The 26,363-nt window shown below is 37.0% G+C and overlaps 1 protein-coding gene across 1 annotated transcript in view; it reads right to left on the bottom strand.

Moving 5' to 3' along the window:
- Positions 1-23,788, bottom strand: part of LOC130229905 (netrin receptor UNC5C-like) — a 279,294-nt gene extending 255,506 nt beyond the window's left edge. Inside the window, exon 1 of the mRNA XM_056458925.1 lies at positions 23,251-23,788. Within this exon, the coding sequence (XP_056314900.1) occupies positions 23,251-23,335 (85 nt within the window). The 5' untranslated portion in view covers positions 23,336-23,788. The remainder of the gene's footprint in view (positions 1-23,250) is intronic.
- Between the last annotated feature and the right edge of the window lie 2,575 nt (positions 23,789-26,363).

The raw sequence follows: 26,363 nt of genomic DNA, 5'->3' as shown, positions 1-26,363 counted from the left end.
ACTCCTTTAGCCAATCAGATGAAGGGGGGGGGGGGTTGCCTATTTATGCTATTTCACTTATTATTTTTCAATTCATGACCTTGATTCAATTGGTGGGATTTTGATCCCATACGCATGGTCTAAAGCGCATGGTGAAGTTTAACTTTGGACAAGTCTGAATCCACTTTTGCTATTTTAAAGATGGAGGAAAACGGTCAGTGCACCAGGTGCATAGTCTAAAAGGGTTGTCATTTTTTTCTTAATGAGTCATGGGTGTGTTTTGAGTGTAAACTCTGTTAAACCAATCAGAATCTCCCATTCCCTTTAAGGGCTCTATTTTAACGATCTAGGCACAAAGTCTAAAGCGCATGGCGCAAAAGCATTAGGGGCGTGTCTGAATTTACTTTTGCTATTTAAAGAATGGAAAAATAAGCTCTGCATCCCGGCGCATGGTCTAACAGGGTTGTGCTTATTGTCTTAATGAGTTGCGGGTGTGTTTAAAGAATAAACCAATCAGAGTCTCGTCTCCCGTTCCCTTTAAGAGTCAGCCATGGCGCATTTGCTATTTACATGGCGGACTTTGTAAGTGAAAAAAATTAACGCTTCACTTGTGAGGAAACAGATAAACAGAGCATCTGCAGCGTGAAGATAATGAACGAGCCTCCTCCTTTACTTTCTCTTTACTTTACTTTTACTCTTTATTTTACTCCTTTACTTTTGTGGATAAGGAAACGGTGGAAACTCACTCCACTGAAGACCTCCATTAGCCTACATAATTAATTTAGCTTGTTAAGTGCAAAGATTTGTTTCAAAACTATTTCTAAATTCAGTTCTAATTTCCTAAATGACCAATATTAACGTGTGGTCAAAAACACTCGAGTTATATCCAAACACACATGCTATGCCCCATATGGTCAAAACCTGACACGAATCTAAGCTTGTTTTTAATAAAACATATATAAATATGCATATAATAAATAATAATAATAATAATAATAATAATAATAATAATAACAAAATCAACATTATACAAAAGCAAGTTGCTGTGAATAAACTAAAAAAAGCTCCCCGAGAGGGAGGCAGCAGTTTTTATATTTATGTTTAATAATAATTTTTATAATATTTTAATACTTTAATTCTTTTTCATTTGTAAAGATATTTGCATATTTCTGTACATCCTGTGTGTATTAAGCAATGTGTAAGCGAGTTGCATAACTAACGCGCTTTGCGCTGGATTTCAGACCTGCTTTCAGCTGGTTTTTGTAGTCTATTTTAGTTCCTCTAAATAACAACGCGCCAGCAATGCGCCTTAACACACCTCTTTTGTAGACCGACACATCCATGAGTCCACAAAGTGGCGCAAAGGGATTTGCTATTAAATTAGAGTTGCGTCGGTGCCTATGGCGTAGTGGAAAGTGCACCAACACATGCACTCCGGTGTTCGCGGCGACCCGGGTTTGATTCCCGCCTCGAGGTCCCATGCCGATCCTTCCCCACTGTTGCTCCCCACACTTTCCTGTCAATTCTCTCTAATGTCCTGTCAAAATAAAGGTGAAAACCCCTAAAAAAAAAATTGAGTTACGCTGGTCTGAAAATAGCAACAAGTCGGGGCAAACACGTTTTGTGCCTTATTGTGCCGGGTGTATGATAGGGCCCTAAGAGACAGTTGCGTCATTGCCATGATGGATTTTGTAACCAAAAAACTGAACACTTCACTTGCGAGAAAATGGTTAAAGACCATCTGCGGAGCAAGCCTCTTCCATTCCACCTTTTCCTTTTGACCTTGTATTTGGGAAATGGTGGTGGACAAACTCCACTAAAGACATCCATTGTATATTTAATTTCGTAAATTCATTTGTTAAGCACAATGATTCGTTTCAAACTATTTCTAAATTCAGTTTGAAGTTATATCCAAACACACTTCTTATTCCTGTGCCTCCATATGATAATGCATACATCTCAGGTGGACAAATCTAAACAAGCAATAATATAAACAAATATAATTATGCATATAATAAATAATAATAACAACACTAAACAAATGTAAATGGTCATGAATAAACTGGCCACAACAGAGCTGGATTCCACCAAAGTAGCAGTTTTTATATTTATGTAGAAAACACATTTTAATCTTTAATTTTTTTATTTTTAAAGATATTTGTGTACTGCTGCACATCCCTATATGTGTTATAACAAGCAATGTGTATATGCGTTTTGCACCCGCATAGATTCATAATGCTAACGCGCTCTTTAAATAGCAAATAAAAACCCTGCACCATTGACTTTAGATCAGCTTTTAGTTGGTCAATAACATGGCCTATTTTAGTTTCCTCGAAATAGCAACAAGCCAATAATGCACCTTAACAGAATTCCTTTTCAGGCATTGCTTATTACACACACAGGGATGTGCAGCAGTACACAAATATCTTTAAATGTGAAAAATTAAAGCATTAAAATGTGTTTTCTAGATAAATATAAAAACAGCTACCTCTTCCCTCGCCATGACTAGGGCTGGGTATAAAATATAGATTCTCTGATTTGAATCGATATCAATTCACAATGACTGAATGGAGCAATTTGAAACATGACCACAACACAGACCAAAGACAATTAAAGGAACCAAAAACAAGACATGATTTCAGAAAGTGTGACCATAAACAAGACTAAATGCTGAAGAATACCTGGTTTCTCAAGATGGTTTTGCACAGTAACCTTCAAAAAATGTATCAGAAAAGAGGGTCCCACTTTATATTAAGTGGCCTTAACTACTATGTACTTGCATGTTAATCTAAATACAATCTACTTACTGTGTTCATAATGTATTGCAGAACACTTCTGATGCTTTTGAGGTGGGATATGGGTACGGTTAGAGACAGGTTTGGTGGTATGGGTAGGTTTAAGAGTGGGTTGAGGTGTAACGGATGGTCAACAATGTAATTATAAATCTAATTACAGAAATTAACAACAGGTGTAATAACATGCAGGTATTTAATCAAGCATAGTACAATGTATAAACATGTATTTACACAATAAGTACAATGTAACTAATTATTAATTACAGTGTAAGTACATATTAGTTAAGACCCCTTAATATAAAGTTGGACCGAAAAGGTCCATATTTGTACAGTGATGGTACATATTACTACTAGTACCTAAAAGTACTAAATTGAACCTTGTGGTAGCTTAAAGAAACAAACGTGTCCCTTTAAGCTACCAATGTGGACATTTTAGGTACAAAAGTGTACTTTTTAAAGTGGTACTGCCCCAGTGACAGCTTTTGTGTCTTTATTTCATAGAGTCTTGCAGAAGATCTTCATTTGTGGCTCCTTTCTAATGCTGTTTTAACTCATTTACACATTTTATAAGCTCTTCATGAATTCTCAGCTGATAAAAATACCAGGACTCCTTGCTAAGATTTTTTAAGGGTCCTTGTGCTCCTAATTAAAACAAAAAATAGCACAGTTGAAGATTCGGGAGCACAGACAATTAAAGATTTTTCCCCTAAAACTATTATTTACAGTACATCTTAAAGCAGAGCACCGCAGGCAAAATGGATATCGAGCTTTTGAGCGTTTCACTTTTCATAAAGTGTTTTAGTAAAGCATTTACGGGCCTTTTTCCCCAAAGAAACAACACTCTTTTTCTATTTCTGCTCTTTATATACCGATAAATTACAAGCAAGGAAAAGATGTGCAGTAGAAACTCATAGTGTGTGTTCACAGTTGGCAAACAAAATACTCGGTTTCTATTCTGGCGATCATCCCAGTTCAATACAGGTATCCGAAACATGTCTACTTGTAGCAGATCTTCATTTGAGGTTCATTTCTGGTGCCGTTTTAACTCATTTACATATTTTAGAAGCTCTTCACAGTGCTTGTGCTAATAATTAAAAAAAAAAAAGAGTAGCTGTAACACGGGGAGTGACAACTGAGGTTTAGGATCCACGTGCAGGTTTATTCAAAGTCAGGGAGGCAATGGTCAACACAGATGCAAACAGATGTATAAAGGCAGTCCAGAATCTTGGTCAAAGGTATCAGGCGAGAGGTCAGAAGGCAGGCGGCAGACAAGGAGAAAAGTAAACAAGATCAAAACACAGAGAAACCAGACTAGGAGAAACGCGTTGTAATGTCACTTTACAGATAACAAGACTCGGCAATGGAAGTGAGAGTGTGTGCTGTTTAAATAGTGTGTGTAATCAGTCTTTGACAGTCCTCAGGTGGTGCAAGTGTAATCAGGCAAAATGAGGAAGCATGTGTGTTTGTGGACTGAGTGCATGTATGAAAATGTAGTCCATGAATGGCGGATTTGTAGTCCAAGTGAATGTGTGTGAGATCCAGCGATCTAGGAGGTTACGATCGCTGGTGATCGTGACAGTAGCTGCCAGTGCTTCTTATTTGATTTGATAAATTCATGAATTTTTATCCTTATATTCTACAATGTGTGAGCTCAAATTATTGCACGTCTCACTTAGCAAAATAAAAAAAAAACTTACTTAAAACTTAACAAAATTATTCAAGCAAGCCAAGTAGTTTTTTTTTTTTATAAAATAATATAATTAAGTTATGACCACACAAAAAAACTCATTTCCCATTCAAAGCTGGGGTCAAAATTTCACTTAAGAATATTTTCCAGTACCTCATGTATTTTCTTTCAAATTTTCTGACATTTGAAACACAAGTCTGGGGTTATTGGAAAACATTTTCTCAATATGTATTGGTGTAAGATATATCCGATTAAAAAAAAATGTAATTAAGCTCATGGATCCCAAGAGAGGTACATTTCAGGTATATATTATCACATACAATGTCCCAGTCATTCTCTTCAATAGTTTGACCAATATCCTTCTCCCAAACATCCTTAAGTCTTAGCCAGACAGAAGTGTTAGACAAAATGTCATTTATATTCCTTTTATCAATCCTTTCAAACAAGATGAATTCAGTAAAAGGTATTTGATCACTTTTGTTTTGGTTCTCAGCCCTCCTTTGTCCAACTTTGGATTTAAAAAAATGTCGCAATTGCAGAATAGGGCTGGGCGGTATATGGAGTTCTGGGGATATATCAATGTGATTCCCCAACATTATGCGGGATTATCCAATAACGTTCATATCGATACGGTTTAAGGCCACACGTGCGCATTCTGCGCGAAACAGACCACTTGCACAAATGTGCGCATGCGCAAATTATTGATTCACTCCATGAGTCATCCAAATGATTTGTTCAAAATGATCGAATCGTTTAAGAACGACCCATCACTACATGCGACATGGACGAACATGCAGTGCCGGTGTTGTATCGAAATCTGACTGCCCCTCGTGTGCACGCACGTCACACCGCGCCTGCAGACTGTTATCGATCATTTCTTCCATAATTGACAGCAAGAACGAACATAGAAGTGTTGTCAAATTGACAAGCAGCACCTGAACGTCTTCAAAAGAATTAAAAGTGCTAAAATGGGAAGAATTTTTACCGCATTCATTTTTACCGCATTTCATATTGACTGATTATAAGTTCAGTATTTATTACACGACGGTCTCTTCTTTACATTTACGCTATAACACATTTAACTCTGCGTTCTGCTCTGTTATAATGACTGTTTACATTAATATGCTTAACCAGCATTTCATCACAGTACTCTGAGACTATTTCGCTACTTCACATATCTATAGTCTGTTCGTTTTCATCTGCTTATTTAATATTTAGTAAAACAAGTTTAGTCAAAACAAAAGAAAAATGTAGGATTTTTTACATGGAGTGAAAGACTTCTCTTTAATAATTTCTCTTTAATAATTTAATAAAAATTTAAAAATTTAATAATTTTAATAATTGTTTAATAATTGTGCACAGTACATACATGTAAATGTGTAACTAAAAAAACATTTACAGCTTATAAATCACACTGTTTATACAGAAATACTTATAACAACACTGTAATTTTGACATAAAATACTGTTTCATATTTACATTCAATGTGGTTCTTTTCTATCCTACAATACTTTTTGTTGTGTTATTATTTAAGCGTGTTCCTTTTTTGCTCTGACAACGTAGCTATGTTTTCTATGGTTCTGTATACTTTGTTATTTGCACAACAGCACAGTAGTGCTGTGTATAGTGTTAAGCAGAAACAAAAACTTGTACTGTATTTATTTATCAAAGATTTTGTGCAGCTGTTATTTTTTATGCAGATGTTTATTTGTAAACAGGGAGGGAAACTCCCTTGAATTATATTTTGCTCAGAAAATGTTTAATAATTCAATTCAATTCCCCTTTATTTGTATAGCGCTCATACAATGTAGATTTGGTCAAAGCAGCTTCACATAAAAGATCATAGTAAATTGGAACAGTGTAGTTCAGTTTGTAGTGTTTAAGTTCAGTTCAGTTGAGCTCAGTTCAGTGTGGTTTAATAATCACTACTGAGAGTCCAAACACTGAAGAGCAAATCCAACGATGCGCAGCTCTACAGATCCCGAACCATGCAAGCCAGTGGCGACAGCGGAGAGGGAAAAAAACTTCACTAACTGGCGAAAGTGAAGAAAAAAAAAACCTTGAGAGAAACCAGACTCAATTGGTTCTAATAAAGTTCTAATCAAGGCTTTAACTTTCAAGTAGCTATGGGAAAATACCAGTTATGTATTGTATAACGTCATTCCTCCTAAAAATACCAGGGTATGATTTTTTTTTGCTCATATCCCCCAGCCCTATTGCAGATATTTATAAAAATTGGATTTTGGAACTTTATATCGATCTACAATGTGTTGGAAAGACATTATGGTGCCCTCTGAAAGTAAACAAGATATTTGAGAGATGCCCTGTTCCAGCCATGCTGAAAAACCAGTGTTTTGCAATGTTAAAGGCATATTCAATGTTAAAGGCCAATTTCTAAGAGTATTTAATGTTCTGAAAATGTTCTGAAATCTTTTTTTTTTTTTTTAGTTTTATATAATTCTTAACAAATGGAAAACATTTAATGGGTAAAAGGGAGCAAGCTGTTTCTCCCATCGTAAACAAATAGAGGCCTCTCACTACACCAGCTAATCATATTTTTTATTTGGGCAAGCTGTGTGTTTTTTTTTTTAATAATATAATCAAGTAATAATCAGAAAAAATTCCCATTTCTAAATGATCACAATCAGAATGTGAATCACTCATTAACCCGCTGGCCTAAACCAGCCGAGAACAGCACAAAAACACACTCTTGTTATAAAAAAACAATATTGTTATAAGAATTCCCCAAATATAATGATATACAGTGATCCCTCGCTATAACATGCTTCACCTTTCGCGACCTCACAGTTTCGTGGATTTTCCAGTGCAATTTGACATGCTTATTTTTATTATTTATTTATTATTTTATTACAGCACATTGTGTTCTGTCCTGATTGGCTGTAGACTATCGTCAATCGATTTCCTCCATGTTTCCTGTATAGTACAGAATGCTTTTAAGCTTGCCAAATTAACATACATCTTCGATCGCTAGCAGTGTGAGTTTCAACAAGGATGCAAAAAGGGTTGTAAGTGTCCAAAAAGGGTTGTAAGATCATCGTAAAGGGGGTCGCACAGCAGATGAGCTGCGCCACACAGTGCCAAGCATTTTAGAATTGCAAACAGGTTTATATCAGGGTACGTAGAGCGGCGCTGCAAGTCGGCGGCTGACTGCGGTGCCCAGCTACGACTCAAGACACTGTTCATATTTCTGCCATGCCTCAGAGCGCCATCATAATAATTTCATTTTAAATAACATGCGAATGTGCGCGTCTTGTGTGTGTTACTTCCAACATCCGGTGTTGCAGCCCTAAAATATCTATAATAACTGTTAAAAATAAAGCTGAATACTTCACAGATTACACATATTACAGGTTATTTTTAGAATGTAACTCCAGTGAATAACGAGGGACCACTGTATATAATTTTTTTATTTTCCAACACCTCCATTATGAAAACAATATTAACACTTTTTTAATTGAATATTGAAGTGTTTATTAATAATAATTTATTTGTGCTCATTAAAAATGTATGTGGTTTTTTACTTTTGTCCCATTGAAATGACATTTCATCATTGATTTCTGTGTGATTACTTGCATGAGGGCGGGATTAAACATGTCAATCACATGAGATCCACCAATAGAAAACCACAACCATCCAATTGCTTCTCTCTTCATTTGTTCTCATTCTCTTTTACGGTTACAGACAAAATTATTAGAATTTAAATTATTTTTCAAATATTTCCCAAGTAATGTTTAATAGAGAGAATTGTTTACAACACATTTTAAACACAATGGGCTCCATTTTAACGATCTAGGCGCAAAGTCTAAAGTGCATGGTGTAAAAGCATTAAGCACGTCTCTGAATCCACTTTTGCTATTTTAAGGATGGAAAAATACGATTTGCGCCCTGGCACATGGTCTAACAGGGTTGTGCTTATTCTCTTAATGAGTCGAGGGTGTGTTTTGAAGATAATGTGCATTAAACCAATCAGAGTCTCGTCTCCCATTCACTTTAAGTGTCAGTTATACGAATAAATGAACAATAATAATGAAGTATGGTCAAAAAACTTAAGTTATATCTAGGCCCACACGGAATCCGCAGATTTCCGCAGATTTTCAGCCCATTGTTGAGTCTATTTATTTAGTTGTGTGTAAATTTATATATATTCAGTTTTTAAATGAATTTCAGTAATATTACTGACTAATATGAAAGCATTTGATTTAATTACAATACAGTTTGCAAAGTAATAATTTCTGTCTTTTAGTAGATATATTGTAGATATATTATATAAGAGACCTGCTTTGTTTACAAAATAAATGGATCTAATAGGATTTGCATTGTAAACAATACAATTAATTAATTAATTAAAGTTAAAAATGTAATTTTCAATTTATTTAATATATTAAGTTTTTAATTATGATACTCCCAAAATCATTCCACATAAATCCACAGATTTTTCACAATATTCTGTGCAGAAATAGCAAAAAATGTCCGCAGATTCTGTCTGGCCCTAGTTATATCCAAACACACGTTCTGTTCTTATGCCCCATATGGTGATGCAGACGTCTCCAAAATCCGACAGGTGGACAAATCTAAACTTGTTTTTATCAAAACAAATATAAATATGCATATAATAAATAATACTGATAATAATAATAACAGTATACAAATGCAAATTGTCATGAATGAACTGAAAAAAATACCAGAGATGAGGCATGGAGGCAGTGGTTTTTATATTTATGTAGAAAATAATAATGTTTGTAACATTTTAATCCTTTAATTCTTTTCATTTACATTTACATTTAGTCATTTAGCAGACGCTTTTATCCAAAGCGACTTACAAATGAGGACAAGGAAGCAATTTACACAACTATAAGAGCAGCAGTGAACAAGTGCTATAGACAAGTTTCAGGTGTGTAAAGTCTAAGAAGCAAAGCATTAGAATTTTTATTTAGTTATTTTTTTATGAGAGAGTACAGTTAGTGGTATAGCCAGAGAGGTAGTTACAGATTAGGAGGGAAAGTGGAGACTAAATAGTTGAGTTTTTAGTCGTTTCTTGAAGACAGCAAGTGACTCATATTTTCATATTGTTACGGCTGTTGCCTGTTTGTGCTTGTGCGTGTGTGTCATGACGTCACTCACTGTTTGTTTCCTAGAGTCTAGTATGCCTTTGCGCACCTGTGGCAAATTGCGCTATTCGCAAATTGGCTATAAATATGGACCGACGTTGAGCGGAGAGAAGACTTCACTGCCAGCCATCAAGCTTTATTTATTTTACTTTAATTTCCTGCGTTTGTTCCTTTGTTTTTTGTTGGGTTGTTAGTCTTGGGTTAGTGTTGTATATTTATTGGAGAACGTGAGTTTTGATTCTTTATTCATTCTTGCTTAGTTGTGACACATGATTTGTTTTGTTGTAATAAATTTACTAGTTTAGACAAAACTAGAAAAAATCCTCTTTATGTTGCGTTCCCTTGATGAATTAACTTTTGTGAAGTAAAAATAGGGTTCGTAACACATCTGTAAAGATATTTGCGTATTGCTGTACACCCTGTGTGTATTAAGCAATGTGTAAGCGTTTTGACGTTTGACGCTGCATGGGCGCATAATTAGCGTGCTCTGTGCTGGACTTGGAGCAGCTTTTAGTTGGTCAATGGTACGGTCTATTTCAGTTCCTCAAAATAGCAGTGCGCCAATAATGCGCCTTAACACACCTCTATTTTAGACCACAACACCTATGAGTCCACAAGGTGGTGCAAATGGATTTGCTATTTAAACAACGTGAAGCAAAAAGTGAAAATTAGGGTGGCGCTGGTCTGAAAATAGCAACAAAATGCGCCAACCACATCTTGCGCCTTATTGCGCCGGGTGTATGATAGGGCGCAATTTGTTTAATAACAAATTTCTAATAACTAATTCCTTGAATCCTTGCCATGATGACAGTACAGAATATCTTACTAGTTATTTTGTAAGATACTAGTATTCAGCCATAGGCGGAGGGTGAACAAACTCCAGGGTAAGGCTAAGATATGGGCTGCTCTTTAATGCATTTAAAAAGATTTGCGACCGACCAAGAAGAGGTTTCCACAAAACCACCACCCAAACGTGTTATATTCAACACACACATTAAATTATTTTATTAGATTCATTTAATTATTATAGTCACTTTTGATATGCAGCCAGGGGCCAGAAGATTTAAAATGAGTGGACCTAAATAGGGTGGACTCTTAAACTAAGTGTATAATAGCTAGTTTCTTATATTTATGATCTCTGGTAATATACAAATTGATTTAACTAGTGACACTTTTGAGTATCCAACCCTTTTGCAAAAATAGATAAAATTGCAAAAATGTGTCTAGAATCCGAAATCATTCACTTTGCCACGAGGCCAATCGAAAACTGAACTTGTAATTCAGCAATAAATATATAAAAAACAAGCATTTTTAAACTGTGATTAGGATACTGAACTTATTTTTCTTTATTAAGCTAGAAACAACAAAAATAGACAATGAAAATATGACAACATAAACTTGGTGTTTATTTGCGTTATCACGGGCTGTGGTAAACGTATAGGCTCTAATAAATTAGAGGCAACCATTGCAGAGTAAAGGTGATCCAGTAGCCATTAGCTAGCGTGAGTAATTGTTTGTTTAAACTAGATTCATATTATTTAAAATACAAATTAAAACATAATTAAAAATCTTGAATTCCCATCACCCCTGTAGAAAACACAGCAGAATTAAAATGCAAAACAAGATTACTACACTAGGCTAGAATACTACGTTACAATGAAACAACCAAAATAAGACATTTCATTTAATACTGAAAACAAATTAAACCAGAATAATATATTATTATACCTCTCCCGTAATACTCATTTGTCGTTTTATTTCTTACGTCCTTGACAAGCAAATCACAAAAGTCTGTTGGCCAGCACTTTCTGTTTCGTTCCCAGAGCTGCTGCGAACTCCAGTCAAAAACAGCGCTCAGTGCAAAGTTGGACAGTTCCATTATTGTGCCGAGGGGGACTTTGAATTTGATTGACAAACTTACAATAGCTAAAGTGTTGTGTTAATCATCAACATTAAATTACATTCATATTACGCCTTACACCTGTTACATGTTTTCAATGCAGTTTTTTTCTTTGCTGCTATCTCCGTGGTCTCTGGCCAGGGGGAGGCTAAGCCTTCCCCAGCCTTACACACGCTCCGCCTATGTATTCAGATTAAAGTGCGATTTAAAGACTTAACTGGGTTAATTACATTAAGGTTATACATATAGGTTAAGGTACATATAGGTTAATTAGTCAAGTCACTTTTATTAATAATAATTATTTGTTTATTCATTTATTTATTTTATTCCAGCATTGAATTTGAAAAAACTGACTCTCTCCAGAAGAAAATAATAATAATAATAATAATAGCAAATACTGTGAAATTTTCCCTTGATCTACTAAACATCACTAGGGAAATATTTCAAAAAGCATTTCACAAGAGGGGCTAATAACTTTATCTTCAGCTCCATGTTTCAAAACAGAAAAGAAAACACTATTGCGCGATCTTTCATTTCACGCTAACTTAAAAGTATGAATATCTCCAGTCACATTTGACCCCAGACTTGACTTCAAAATCACACCTCAGCTATAGATTTAACTAGAGAGTGAGTGTGGATCGCTCATGCAGAACTTGCCACCGCAGTGCTAAAGCATTATGGGTTGTTGCCAGTACAAATTACAAGCCAAAAGTTTAATACTTGGGAGTCAGGGGTTTGTTTTGCCTTAGCAAACACCAGCAATGAATGTCCTCTTCAATCACAGTAAACAGCCCGTCTACAGTCTCCATAGATGGTGTGTGGGCAGCTGTGCTTGGGAAAAGAAAAAAAAACCACGATTCTACAGAACAGAAGTCACTATTCACCACAGACAGCGAGGGTAAGAACTGCGCGCGAACTCCCGGTCTGTCTCCAAGATCCTCTCGGCGTTGTCACTCATAACACAAAAACACACACACGCATTCACGGATCGATGTGTGAGAAGTGTGAGCGCTGTGTGAAATATGAGGCTGACCTGCTGAACTGTACTAGACGAATCTGACAGCAGCGTTCAAACTGATCTGCTGAGTTGTTTCAAACTGGGTTATTTCGCAGTTTGAGCGTGTGATGCAAACTGCGTGAATGCAAAAAAAACCCAGATATTTTTAGTCATTTATGGATATTATGGTTTTATTTCAAGAGTTCACACTTAGCCGATGATTGATTATAAAGCTTGTTTGGCATGCTGTCTCGGGAGAGAGTCCTGAGCTCAAATGATCCTTGAGCCCGGGGCTCCCTCCTGTTTGCAAGGTGAGAGGGGAGTTTGAGCTCAGGTAGATCTTGAGAACTCCCCTGCTTTAGTAGCTAATGAACAGATAGTGATTGCTCTTAAAAGATAACTACTTACTAGGAGCATGTCTATGGTGCCGATTTGGATTAGTCAATTACTTAAGTTGCAGGTTTTTGGACGGTGGGAGGAAACCGGGGACACCGGGGGAAACGCCCGTGAGCACGCGTAGAACGTGTAAACTCCGCACAGAAATGTCAGCTGGCTTGGTTAGGACTAGAACCAGTGACGTTCTTGCTTTGAGGCAACAGTGCTAACCACTGGGTCACCGTGCCACCCATCTAGGAAAGGAGGAGGAGTAAAGGTGGAAGGGGGGATTCTTCAAAACGAAGATGGCTGTTATATGGAACTTAGGGTATTTATAGTACCATAAGGAAATCGTCTGGGAAATCGTCTGATTGAATCATAGGTTGGATAATGCGGGACCAGCCGCAAGCAATCATAAGCACATGATCCTCTCGAAATTAGAACAGAAAAAAAACATGATTTATGGGCATTTTGGAAACAGGAACTATTTTATTACACTGTAGAAAAATGCTGGGTTCCACACAATCGATTTGTGTTGGGAAAACATGAAATAATTAAGTTAGCTTACTTTATTTACAAATTTTATGTGGATTGAACTTAAACCGATTAAGTTGTCCCACAAAAAACCTCAAGAATTGTGTTGTTTCAGCACATTTTAAATACGTAATCTGAAAAAAAAGCAAACTTAATTTTTTGAGTGTAGTTTCAGAAATCATCTTTCTACACTGACTAGGGCAGGGCGGTAGCGTTTCAAACTGAAAACAACTGACCTAACGATGGGCACGCGCAGCAGGTGCGTTAACTCGTGAGAGAGAGCCATTCTCCGCGTTGATTGGCCGAGAAGAGGTAACATAAGATGAGATTCAGAGCACTGACAGGCGGCCCAGTCCTCATACAGCAGCCTCTCCCACCTGCAGCCTGAGAGCAGATCACTCCTCTGCGTACCGACGGCAAATGATTTAGCACCAGCAGTGTGAAGGTATTTCCCTTGTACAGTCAAACCGATCTGCTTCTCCTTTATTTTAACAATTTAATTCGACCATTTATTCTGTTCTTGTTCACAATCACATATATTTTAGTGAACTTTTCGGAACTTGTTTGAGTTTATTACGTCTGAGAGATTACTGCAAATTAACTACACATCTATATTGATATACTATATTCAAACTGCAATAGATTTAGTTAAATTGACATGCTTACATAAAGCATAGTGCATATATAAATACCCCTTTATTCACCATAGGCTGTTCAGATACGTTGAACGTGATGATGTCAGTAATATGCAAATTGACGTATGACGCAATCTAGCAACTTTAGCGACTTTTCAGGCTGAGCTTAGCGCATTTTCATTGAAAATAAATGTGCTTTGAGTGCCTAGGAAAGCGCTATATAAATGTAAGGTATTATGAATTATTAATAAAAGTTCACCTATAGCGCATGTGTTTGGACTGTGGGGGAAACCGGAGCACCCGGAGGAAACCCACACCAACATGGGGAGAACATGCAGACTCCACACAGAAATGCTAACTGGCCCAGCTGAGACTCGAACCAGTGACTTTCTTGCTGTGAGGTGAGAGTGCTAACCACTGAGCCGCCATGTCGCCTTAATTTTTTTATTGAATCGAATTAACTTTTCTAGTTACCTCAACTTACGAAAACGTAGTTAAAAATGTAGCTGAAACCTGATTAACTTATCAAAATAAGTTAAAGCAGCACAAAAATGTTTTGTCTTGACTTTTTATAATGTTTTTTACAGTAAATAAGTGATCACTTGTTTACATTTTCATATTTAGGTTTTCTTTTCCTGTTTCTTACTGGGGATTCATTCCATACTTGTGAGAAGATATTATTGAGAAGTGTTTATAATAATAAGATCGGTCCACATAAAACTGTGAAATGTGACATACGTCAGTTTTGGGTTACTTTTAAAAAGTAATCGATTACTATTAACTGATTACTACTGGAAAATTATCAACTGATTACATTAATTAGTTTATGTGAAAAGTAATCAGATTACTTTGCTTTTTTACTTTACTCAAAATGTTATAAAACAATATCCGTGTGGTATTTTGAGCTGAATCCTCACATACACACTCAGAGACTTATTTGACATCTTGTAAAATGGTGCATAACAGGCAGTGCTGTAAATAACAAATTACAAATACTCAAATACTCATACTTAGAGTACTATTTACAACATACTTTTACTCGCACTACATTTTTAGGCATGTACTGGTACTTTTAACAGGTCCCCTTTAAATACAACTTCACTGAAATCATTTTCACAGTGAAACGTTGCACGATGTAGGAAAAGAAATGGCTTTAATGATGTCAGCAGAAGCATAAAACGAGGTAATTTCCTTATTTAATACACCAGTGAACCTCTTGCAATTCACCAGGAACATATTAAGAAACATTAACATGCTGGCTTAAAGAGTGTGCCACTTCAGGTTTTTGATTTTTTTTTACTCTCTATCTCTCTCTCTGCCCTGCTGTTTGTTTGACACACAACACAAACTCAGCGGCAAGAGAGACGGCTTTAGCTAATGGCTTTTTAATGGGCTGCTGGGTTTCTTGTGTCTTAGAGCTGATGGCCACCACTTACCCTGAGCTTGCACACACACACACACACACACACACACACACACACACACACACACACACACACACACGTGGCATACAAAAACGGAGTCATTCCCACTTTGTCTTGTCTCCTTAAAGTGACTTAGAAACCTCAGTCCACTAACGACGTCCTGCTCTTTCAGCAGTCTGGAGTCACATATATGAACTCTGATTCCATTACAGACTCATAAAACACTCGGGAAAGAGCGAGACACAAGACAGACGCTCTCAGATTTCATAACTCAGCATTACAGCACGCATTCACACAGATGGAAACGGCAAAACGCTTTGCATTGATATATTAGAGCGATGAAAACTAAATTTAGGACTTAGCTTCCTGGAAATGGAGCTCAAATGCATTATCTCATGCCTAAAAATGTAAAAGACAAAAATCAGATTGGAAGAATAGAGCGAGTTTAGAGGAACAGCTTACTCAGCCTTATGTCATTCAAAGCTGTTTTGTACTTTCTCCTCATACAACACGAGCTCTGTTTTCTGCTACTGTATTTTCACAAGTCTATAGAGGGGAGAGCGGGAACAAAAGTAGCGCGGGATGAAAGAAACTAAGTGATTTTCTCAGAGAGCTGACAACATTTGCTTTCCAAGCTATACCAGAACATTCTGCATGCAAACCTTGATGGAGCTGCCAACTATCACATCATTTCATCACTGTGCCCCATGGTTGGGTCGTAGTAGCAGTTTTTAAGTGCAGAAATAAAATGTAGCAGTACTTTTTAGCTAATTTCTAAGTTGTTACAATAACAACCCAGGCTCATTCTGAAAATGTACCGCTATATCCATTTCTGGAGAGTGGCAAATACATCCCAGGAGGTATGTTGATGTTTTTTTTTTTGCAGTTTTTGTTTTCGCGAATCCACCAGAGGGCGCTGTGTACGCTTTTTCAGATCTCAAATTTCCCTCGCGAGTGCCATTCACGCCTGCTGTTCTCACATACATCCACCAGAGGCCGCTGTATACTCTTTTTCAGATCTCAAATTTCTCTCATTAGTGCCATTAGCACCTGCTTATCTTGCGTAAATCCACCAGAGACCGCTGTCAACTGACTGACCCACTATTCCCTTCCCTAAACCGAACCAATGGGGTTTTTAAAAGCACTATTCAAAAGCAATCCAGAAAAAGAAAAGCCCATGCCTGATTTTTGCCAGAGACCTGACAACATTTTCTTTCCAAGCTATAACAGCACATTCTGCATGCAAACCTTGATGGAGCTGCCAAATATCACATCATTTCATCACTGTGCCCCATGGTTAGGTTGTAGTAGCAGTTTTCAGTGCGGAAATAAAATGTAGCAGTACTTTTTAGCTAATTCCTAAGTTGTTACAATAACAACCCAGGCTCATTTTGAAAATGTACCGCTATATCCATTTCTGGAGAATGGCAAATACATCCCAGGAGATATGTTTATGTTTTTTTTTGCGCGAATCCACCAGAGGCCGCTGTGTACGCTTTATTAGATCTCAAATTTCCCTCGCGAATGCCATTCACGCCTGCTGTTCTCACATACATCCACCAGAGGCCGCTGGATACGCTTTTTCAGATGTCAAATTTCTCTCATTAGTGCCATTAGCACCTGCTCATCTTGTGTTAATCCACCAGAGACCGCTGTCAACTGACTGACCCACTATTTCCTTCCCTAAACCGAACCAATAGTGTTTTTAAAAGCTAAGATTGACCCGCCAACCCACTTCCCTAAACCCAACCATTTTCAAAAGCAATCCAGAAAAAGAAAAGCCCATGCCTGATTTTTGCCTGAGACCTGACAACATTTGCTTTTCAAGCTATAATAGTACATTTTGCATGCAAACCTTGATGGATTTGCCAAATATCACGTCATTTCATCACCGTGTCCTGTGGTTAAGTTGTGGTAGCAGTTTTCAGTGCGGAAATAAAATGTAGCGGTACTTCTTTGAATTCCTAAGTTGTTACAATAATAACTCAGGCTCATTCTGAAAATGTACCTCTATATACATTTCCAGAGAGTGCCAAATACATCCCAGGAGGTATGTTTTTTTTGCAGTTTTTGTTTTCGCAAATCCACCAGAGGCCGCTCTGTGCTTTTTCAGATCTTAAATTTCTCTCGCGAGTGCCATTCGCACCTGCTGTTCTCGCATACATCCACTAGAGGCCGCTGTTTATGCTTTTTGAGATCTCAAATTTCTCTCATGAGTGTCATTAGCGCCTGCTGTTCTCATATAAATCCACCAGAGGCAGCTGTCAAATGACTGACTGACACACTTTTCTCCTTCCCTAAACCCAACCAATAGTGTTTTCAAATACAGATTGATCCCCCCACCCACTTCCCTAAACTAAATCGAAAGTTTTCAAAAGCAATCCAGAAAAAGAAAAGCCCTAGCCTGATTTTTACAACGTTTTCAGATTTTACAACATTCTCACCCGGTTATATTCTTGTTTATTTTATGGACTCCGTTCTGGAACCGTTCTTCGCCGGACTCGAACCCCATCATTATGGTTAACTCCTCTCAAGTCCACCAACATACATGGCAAGCTACTAGACAAAATGGTAACAGCGAGAAAGCTGTGCATACGGAGGTAAGCGGTCAGCTAGTAAGTGTGAAAAGGAACTGCATCATACCTCCCTGTAGTGTTTGTTTTAAAGACGAAATGCAGCCATACGTACTTCTGGCTACATAAATCGCAATCTCCAGGATTGTATATAGGGTTACGTTTTCAGAACGAGCCCATGTTGTACAATAACATTCAATCTACATGTTATTTAGTGCTAAAACACATTAGCTTACAGATATCCATACCTGTCAACATTTGTCTCGGAAATTCCAGGAAACCGGTGGATAAGGGGAGTGGCTGTGTAAGTTTGTTTGAATAACACAGTTGAGAACTGAGTTAGTAACTGTACTGTGGTGTTACAGTCTCTCCATGATTTTGCGATCAAACAAACTGCAGAATTTTGTGGATCTCGATTTTTTTCAGAAATGTCATGGATTTCTCGCAAATTCAGGGTCTAGATCAGGGATGGGCAAACTCGATCCTGGAGGACCGGTGTCCCTGCATAGTTTTGCACCAACCCTAAACTGGCCCTCCAAGATCGAGTTTGCCCATGCCTGGTCTAGATGCTTTCTATGACGTCATCACGACACAGATTCACCTAAAACAAAGGTCATGTGGACGCAAACAACCCTCTCTAAGCCATACTTTTACACACATCATGATTGTAGGTGGCAGTATATACCTTTATGCTTGTCTGTAACTCGGCATTTAACCAGAAGAAGACACTGCATGTTAAATGTGTTAACTTGCAAAGTCGCATTTACCCACAAAAAGTACTGCGAAAGACCGTGAAAATTTGGGAGAGAGAAATTAAATAAAGACTTGTTGCAGGCACACTACTTAACACAGGCATGGTGTCACGCCTCTTTCACAGCGCACGTGCGAGCAGAGCACGTCTTTCACATCAGCAGCATCTGCCGCAACATCCTTCTGTTTCTATTTACCTGAAGCTGAAGTCAGAATTATTAGCCCTCCTGAATTCCCCCAACCCCAGTATTTTTTAATATTTAAAAAAAAAAGAAAAGACAAAAAAGAAAATCACAGGAGGGTGAATAATTTTGACTTCAACTGTATATAAAAACAACAACAACACTTGGCCTTCAACAACAACTGGGATGGCCTTCATGGGAGATTCCCTGTGCAATGATTCAGTGGATTTTGATCTTTGAGCTGTTGTGCACACACAATTTATATATGGATTAAAAATTTAGGTTACAGAACCCAATGTCTGGGTCTGGAAATTTTTAAAAAAATTTATTTAAAGCAAATCAACAAAATATAGTCGGAAATTTTGGGAAAAGCCGCAAAGTTCAGAAAGAAGTCAGATATATTTAATATAAACAAGAGTAAGCAAGTAAATCTTGCATAAACTGTTACGTTTGACCCCATCAGTAGAGCAAATTATATTTTAAGTGCAAGTTGTTCTAATTTTAAATTTGTACAAAATACCACCTGACGTTGATAGACCGCACTTATGAAATAGTTACCACAGCATAAAATAAAAAAATAAATAACAACAACAACAATAATAATAATAATAATAATTATATATATATATATATATATATATATTAGTTATATTTATTCATTCATTTTTCTTTGGATTTGTCCCTTTACTTACCAGGGGTGGCCACATTGGAATGAACCACCAACTTATGTTTCATGCAGCGGATGCCCTTCCAGCTAAAACCCAGTACTGGGAATCACCCATACATACTCATTCACACACATACACTACAGGGCTCGACAGTGCGACCATTTCTCTCTCATTTGCGACTAAAAATAGACGTGTGCGAACTTGATTGATGACTTAATTCATTCGGCCACAGTAAAACAACATGCTCTTCACACTAACTTATGGTGTATTACGTTGGAAATCTATTGTGAGTAGCACATGCTGACGCGATCAACAACAGCACATCTCTACTCCTTTATTTAATTCACGTCAAGCGGTCTTTACACTGTTTTGTATACGTTGCTAAGCAACGCATGGCGCCGAATGGCAGCAGAGCCGCATAACTTGCAAGCCTCATAGAAAACGTCTAATATTCGGCCATGGATGGCATTTCGTGGCACATCTAGTGTGAGACCCAATTCAACATCAGCGCTTCCTACATTCATTCACTCTCATACACAACAGACAATTTAGCTTACGCAATTCACCTATAGCGCATGTGTTTGGACTGTGGGGGAAGCCATAGCACCGGGAGGAAACCCACGCGAACGTGGGGAGAACCTGCAAACTCCACACAGAAACACCAACTGACCCAGCCGAGGCTCGAACCAGTGACCTTCTTGCTGTGAGGCGAACATGCAACCCACTGCGCCACCGCGTCGCCATAGCTTAAATTATAATTAATTATTAAATACTTTTTAAGCTGTTATACAGTAAAATCAAACCTATTGTACTTATTGTATTCAAATGAATGAAACTGCTTTGCTTCTAAAGATCTCTCACGTACATTTATTAGGCAAAAACACTGTTTATTTTATATATTTTCACTGCGCTCCTAAAATTCTTTAATGTGCTCCTAAATTTTTCAACTTAAGAGCACATGTGCTACTCCTGAAAAAAGCAAGCGTCAAGCCCTGCACTACGGCCAGTTTAGCCTACCCAATTCACCTATAGCGCATGTGTTTGGACTGTGTGGGAAACCGGAGCACCCGGAGGAAACCCACACCAACACGAGGAGAATGTGCAAAATAAACAATAATAATATATAATTCTTTTAAAATTAGTTTCATATGAAAACCATATAGTCCACGTGACTTGTGCAGATCTGTGTGGTGAACAGGCCAAAATTAAAACCATTGTTCAATGAAATCTCACCCTCCACCGCCGCTCTCAGATTTCAATTGTGCTTGTGGTTATTCAGACTTGGCATATGTCAAGGATGACACTTGGCACAGAGATTTTGTCAAAGTCATACGGGTTTGGAAAGACATGAGGGTGACGAAATGATGACTGAATATTATTTTGAGCACAGTATATAATTATGACTGCCAATCATTGAAATAAATTGTTATTATCAAAGGTCAGGACAGCAGCACCACATTTTTAATGTTATTTTTTCAGGAAACAGCCTATATTTGGTGAAATTCAATTTATCTGAATACAGAAGAAGAAAAAACATAAAAGGAAAGCTAAGGCTGGCTGTAAATCCCAGAGATATCCAAGTGTTTCAGTGGAATCTCCCGCTGGAATCCGCAATAACAAAATTCCATGCATGCTTCAAAAAAGCCTATCCAAAAGGAGAAATGTTGAAAGATAATAATTTAAAACTTTTTTTTTCAGAGACAACATTTGCAAAACCACAAAGGTCACATTAATTTATTAATAATAATAATAATAATGGTGACGCAGTGGGTAGCACGATCGCCTCACAGCAAGAGGTTCGCTGGTTTGAGTCCCAGCTGGGTCAGTTGGAATTTCTGTGTGGAGTTTGCATGTTCTCTAAGTGTGTGCGTGGGTTTCCTCCGGGTGTTCCGGCTATAGGGGAATTGAATAAGCTAAATTGGCCATAGTGAATGCAAGAGTGTATGGGTGTTTCCCAGTTTTGGGTTGTGGCTGGAAGGGCATCCGCTGTGTAAAACATATGCTGGATAAGTTGGCGGTTTATTCCACTGTGGCGACTCCCTGATTAATAAAAGGACTACGCCAAAAAGAAAGAAATTAATGAATAATAAAACATTTTATTTAAAAGGCGTCTTTCTGGCAACTCAAGGACATCGTACAATAAAACAAGAGCAATTAAACAACAAGAGAAATAATATAAAAGTATGCGCAATAATAGTTTAAATACAATTAAGTATTAATTTAAGTTAAACAGCAAAAATCAGTTTAAGACACTCGAAAAATGTGGGAAAAAATTATCAAAATATTATTTTCCAGTGCCTTAGACTGATTTTTGCTTTTTATTCTGATGAATCCCCAACCCAAAGAGCACCGACACAATATTTAAGCTACCCCTGATCCCTTTTTGTTTGATTTTGGATTAATTTAAGTTAATTTGCTCTAAATAGTCATTCAGAGATCAACATAGTAATCATAAAAATAGATTTTCGCTAAACCGTAGATTTTCGATAAATCTGGCAACACAAATTACTCCAGTTAATAATCACATACATAGACATTTATACTGATTACAAATAGTTCACATGTAGTGTTGTGGTTGTGGTGTGAATAAGTTGGCAGTTCATTCCACTGTGGCAACCCCTGATTAATAAAGGGTCTAAGCCGAAAAGAAAGAAATTAATGAATAATATTAATAATAAATTTTATTTAAAAGGCTTCTTTCTGGCAACTCAAGGACACCGTCCAATAAAACAAGAGCAATAAAACAACAAGAGAAATAATATAAAAGTATACACAACAATAGTTTAGAGACAATTAAGTATTAATTTAAGTTAAACAGCAAAAATCAGTCCAAGACACTCTAAAATGTGGGGAAAAATATTTAAATATTATTTTTTACATTTTTCGAGTGCCTTAGACTGATTTTTGCTGTTTATTCTGATGAATCCCCTACCTAAAGAGCACCGACACAATATTTATTAAATTAATAAATATTAATAAATAAATTAAGCTACCCCTGATCCCTTTTTGTTTGATATTGGATTAATTTAATTTAATTTGCTCTAAATAGTCGTTCGCAAAGTTTAGAGATCAACATAGTAACCATAAAAATAGATTTTCACTAAACCGTAGATTTTCGATAAATCTGGCAACACGAATTACTCCAGTTAATAATCACATACATAGACATTTATACTGATTACAAATGATTCACATGCATTCATGTAGTTATACTTCCTATTAAGATGGTTAGCTAACTATGCTAGACAACAACAACAACAGAGTAAACGAATAATTCATGAGCGCGCAGCAAATTATCAATCCATAACTCATAATGAGTACATAAACCAGAATATGATGTAGCCTATTAAGGGATCAGGGTGTTTTAAATTAGGCTACACGACATGACTGTGGCTTTTGCGGTCTCGGATTCCCAGATCAAGATCTCCACACCAGATCATATCACAATTTCAATAGCCTAATACTTCACTGACACGGCTGTTTTCGATGCAACATTACCACATCACTCAATGAGCGCAAAAAAAAAATGTCATATTAAAATAGCGATGTGAATGTAGAATCGACACACACAATAAAAATAAACTTTCGCCAATCACCAAAATAAAAATAGCAGCGATCTTACCTTGCGCGTCAACTATCTGGAGCAGAACCCACAGAAAGAGAAGCACTAATCCCAATCGCAATCTCTGGCGTCCTGTTTTCGCCATGATTTTGGAGACTTTTTGGAAACTCCTCAGCGCGGAATAGTCTTCGGCGTATGTTAAACCGTGACCAAGGAAGAGCAGCTCTATCGCTGAACTGGAAATACCGACACCGTTCCGCGTCCCGAGTTCTGCACGGGAGATCAGGAGAGGGTCCCGGGACCGGAGAATCGGTAACCGAGGGTACGGAGCGATGCGCAGCCGCCCTCTCTCTATCTCTCATCTACGCGCGCTCGGCTCTCCACAGACGCGCGCGCGCTCCTCTGCATGAGTTGCTCATTAGTTCGTGCGCGCGCTCATTTACTAGTATGATGCTGTGTTTGGGCAGCTTCTCTCTTTCTGGATGTGTGCAGGAGGTGGCTTTTCGGCTTCCAGCATCCAGCGGTATGCATGTGCGCTCGCCGAAAATGAGCAGCGTGAGTCCCGTATCTCGGTTAAACCCGCATCCAGCTGCCCGCCTCTGCCCTCCACCGGCTACAGCGAACACTAGGACCGGATTCAGCGACGGATCTTCAGCTGAAATGTGCGCTTCCGCGATCTGGATGCGCTGTGAAAAAAAGTGAAAACGCACCTCTGATTCTAAACATCTTTATAATTGAGTATTTCTGTGAGTAATACAGATTCCATATCACTTTACATACGAATTTTTTGTTCTATCTATCTATCTATCTATCTATCTATCTATCTATCTATCTATCTATCTATCTATCTATCTATCTATCTATCTATCTATCTATCTATCTTTTTCCCCGGAAAGATTTTTTTCTCCCAACATTTTATTATGCATAATAATTTTTTTTTTAAAAATGAAGTAGCTTCTATAAATAATTAAATTATAACAAATTTACAGTCATATTTTATAATATTCCAAAATAAAATAAAAATTGTTTATAATATAAAATGTATAATACAAAAATTCTGGATTTTTCTTGAGATTTATGTTTTTATTTTATTAATTTGAATTGTGTCCTTAATCTTTCTTTCAACAACTTTTAAACTCAAAAAGTTTTTTTTTAAAAGTGCCTTTTATTAACATTTTTAATAGTTTAAAGTGATATATTGTTGACAGATCTTTCCTGAAATGTGACTCCACAATCTGGAAGTATTGTGAAAACAATTTAAAACACGACAGTGTCTTTAAAGTATTATTACTGGTCTATAAATCACTAAATGGCCTAGGACCTCAATACATTACAGATATGCTCACTGAATACAAACCCAACAGATCACTCAGATCTTTAGGATCAAATAGATTAGAAATCCCAAGAGTTCAGTCAAAGCAGGGTGAATCGGCTTTCAGCTACTACGCCCCTCACTGCTGGAATCAGCTTCCAGAAATGATCAGATGTGCTCCAACATTAGGCACATTCAAATCAAGACTGAAAACACATCTGTTTAGCTGTGCCTTTACTGAATGAGCACTGTGCTACGTCCGACAGATCGAACTACTATGTTTTTCTCTTCTTTTTAATTCTTTTATAACACATTTTATCAGCTTTTATTTTATTTTATTTTTATTCTTACCATTTTTATGTTTGTTTTTATTTCTCTTATAATTGTTTCTTTTATTCCTGTTTATGTAAAGCACTTTGAATTGCCACTGTGTATGAAATGTGCTATATAAATAAACTTGCCTTGCCTTGCCTTGCCTTGCCTTGCCTTGCCTTGCCTTCCCAGAAGAGATTTCTTTTCAACACATTTTTATAAATATAATTTTAATAACTAGCTCCAATAACAAGCCTAATTTACTTTGCCATTGATTGTCGTAAATAAGAGTGAGGTGTATTAATAGTCCAGGGTATCAGTCTTCATGAGCTACAGCTGTGTGTGAGTAATCAGGGGTGATCTGGAACTGGTGTGTGAGGTGCATATTGGGACATGTAGTCCATTTCGATGGCAGATGTGTAGTTTGGATGTTGTCTAGTGATCTGCAGGGCTTTGCCATTGATTGCCATAAATAATAATGTTGTACACTGTAAAAATGTCTCTAAATTAGCAGTTTTCCACATTTTGTGATTCAAGTTTTTATTTAAATTTTTTCCCTCATTTATTTATACTTTTGAATTGCATTAGGATATCTTGATCTTTCTTCCAACAACTTTAAACCTTGAAAAGTTCGAAAAAGTGACTTTTATGAACATTTTTATAGTTTAAAGTGAAATATTGTCTGGGTTGGTGTCATATATTACGCTACAGAAGCCTTGTAATAAACTGCCAGCACATTTTCTGTTCTTTAACAGACTTATACATCTCTATATATGATTTCTTATACAATATATTATTTCAAACTACTAAAATGTCAATAAAAAGTCACTTTGTTCAAATGTAGAATTGAATTTTCAACATCAAAAGTCGACAGAGCAGAAATCAACATCCCTAAATGCAATGCACAACTGTAAATAAACACAAAATACGGATTACGGAATATATTTTTTTACAGTGTAGTTATTTTGTAAGATACTAGCTTAAAAGGCAATTTAAAGACTTAACTAGTTTGGGTTAATTAGGTTAACTAGGCAAGTTATGTTATTAAATAAAGTCAGTCGATAGCAGTGATTTGTTTTGTTGCCAGTCAATTATAATAATTTTGTAATGACTAGGGTTGACAACAGATGTGACTATCCAAATGCATTTTTTTTGTGATGTCATACAGGCAAGGGCAAAACAGGAACAGAAAGAAGCATGAAGATAATCCAGAGAGTGATTGATATAAACAGGCGAATGCTCAGGGCAGGCAGCAAAACAAAATAGCTACAGCCATTTCAAACTGCAGCCCAAAACCTGTCACTCAATGAAGCTAAGCAGGGCTGTGCCTGGTCAGTACTTGGATGGGAGACCACATGGGAAAACTAGGTTGTTGTTGGAAGTGGTGTTAGTGAGGGAGCGCTCAACATGCGGTCTGTGCGAGTCCTAAACAGAATGCTGGTAATCGTGACGAATTTATTAGGGGGGTTAAAAATATTGACCTTAAAAATGCTTTTAAACTGCTTTTATTCAACCAAACTAAAAGAAAAGTGACTTTTACCAGAAAAAA

The sequence above is a fragment of the Danio aesculapii genome, chromosome 5 (assembly GCF_903798145.1).
Source record: "Danio aesculapii chromosome 5, fDanAes4.1, whole genome shotgun sequence".
NCBI lineage: Eukaryota > Metazoa > Chordata > Actinopteri > Cypriniformes > Danionidae > Danio > Danio aesculapii.
This window is presented reverse-complemented; position numbering and strand designations above follow the sequence as displayed.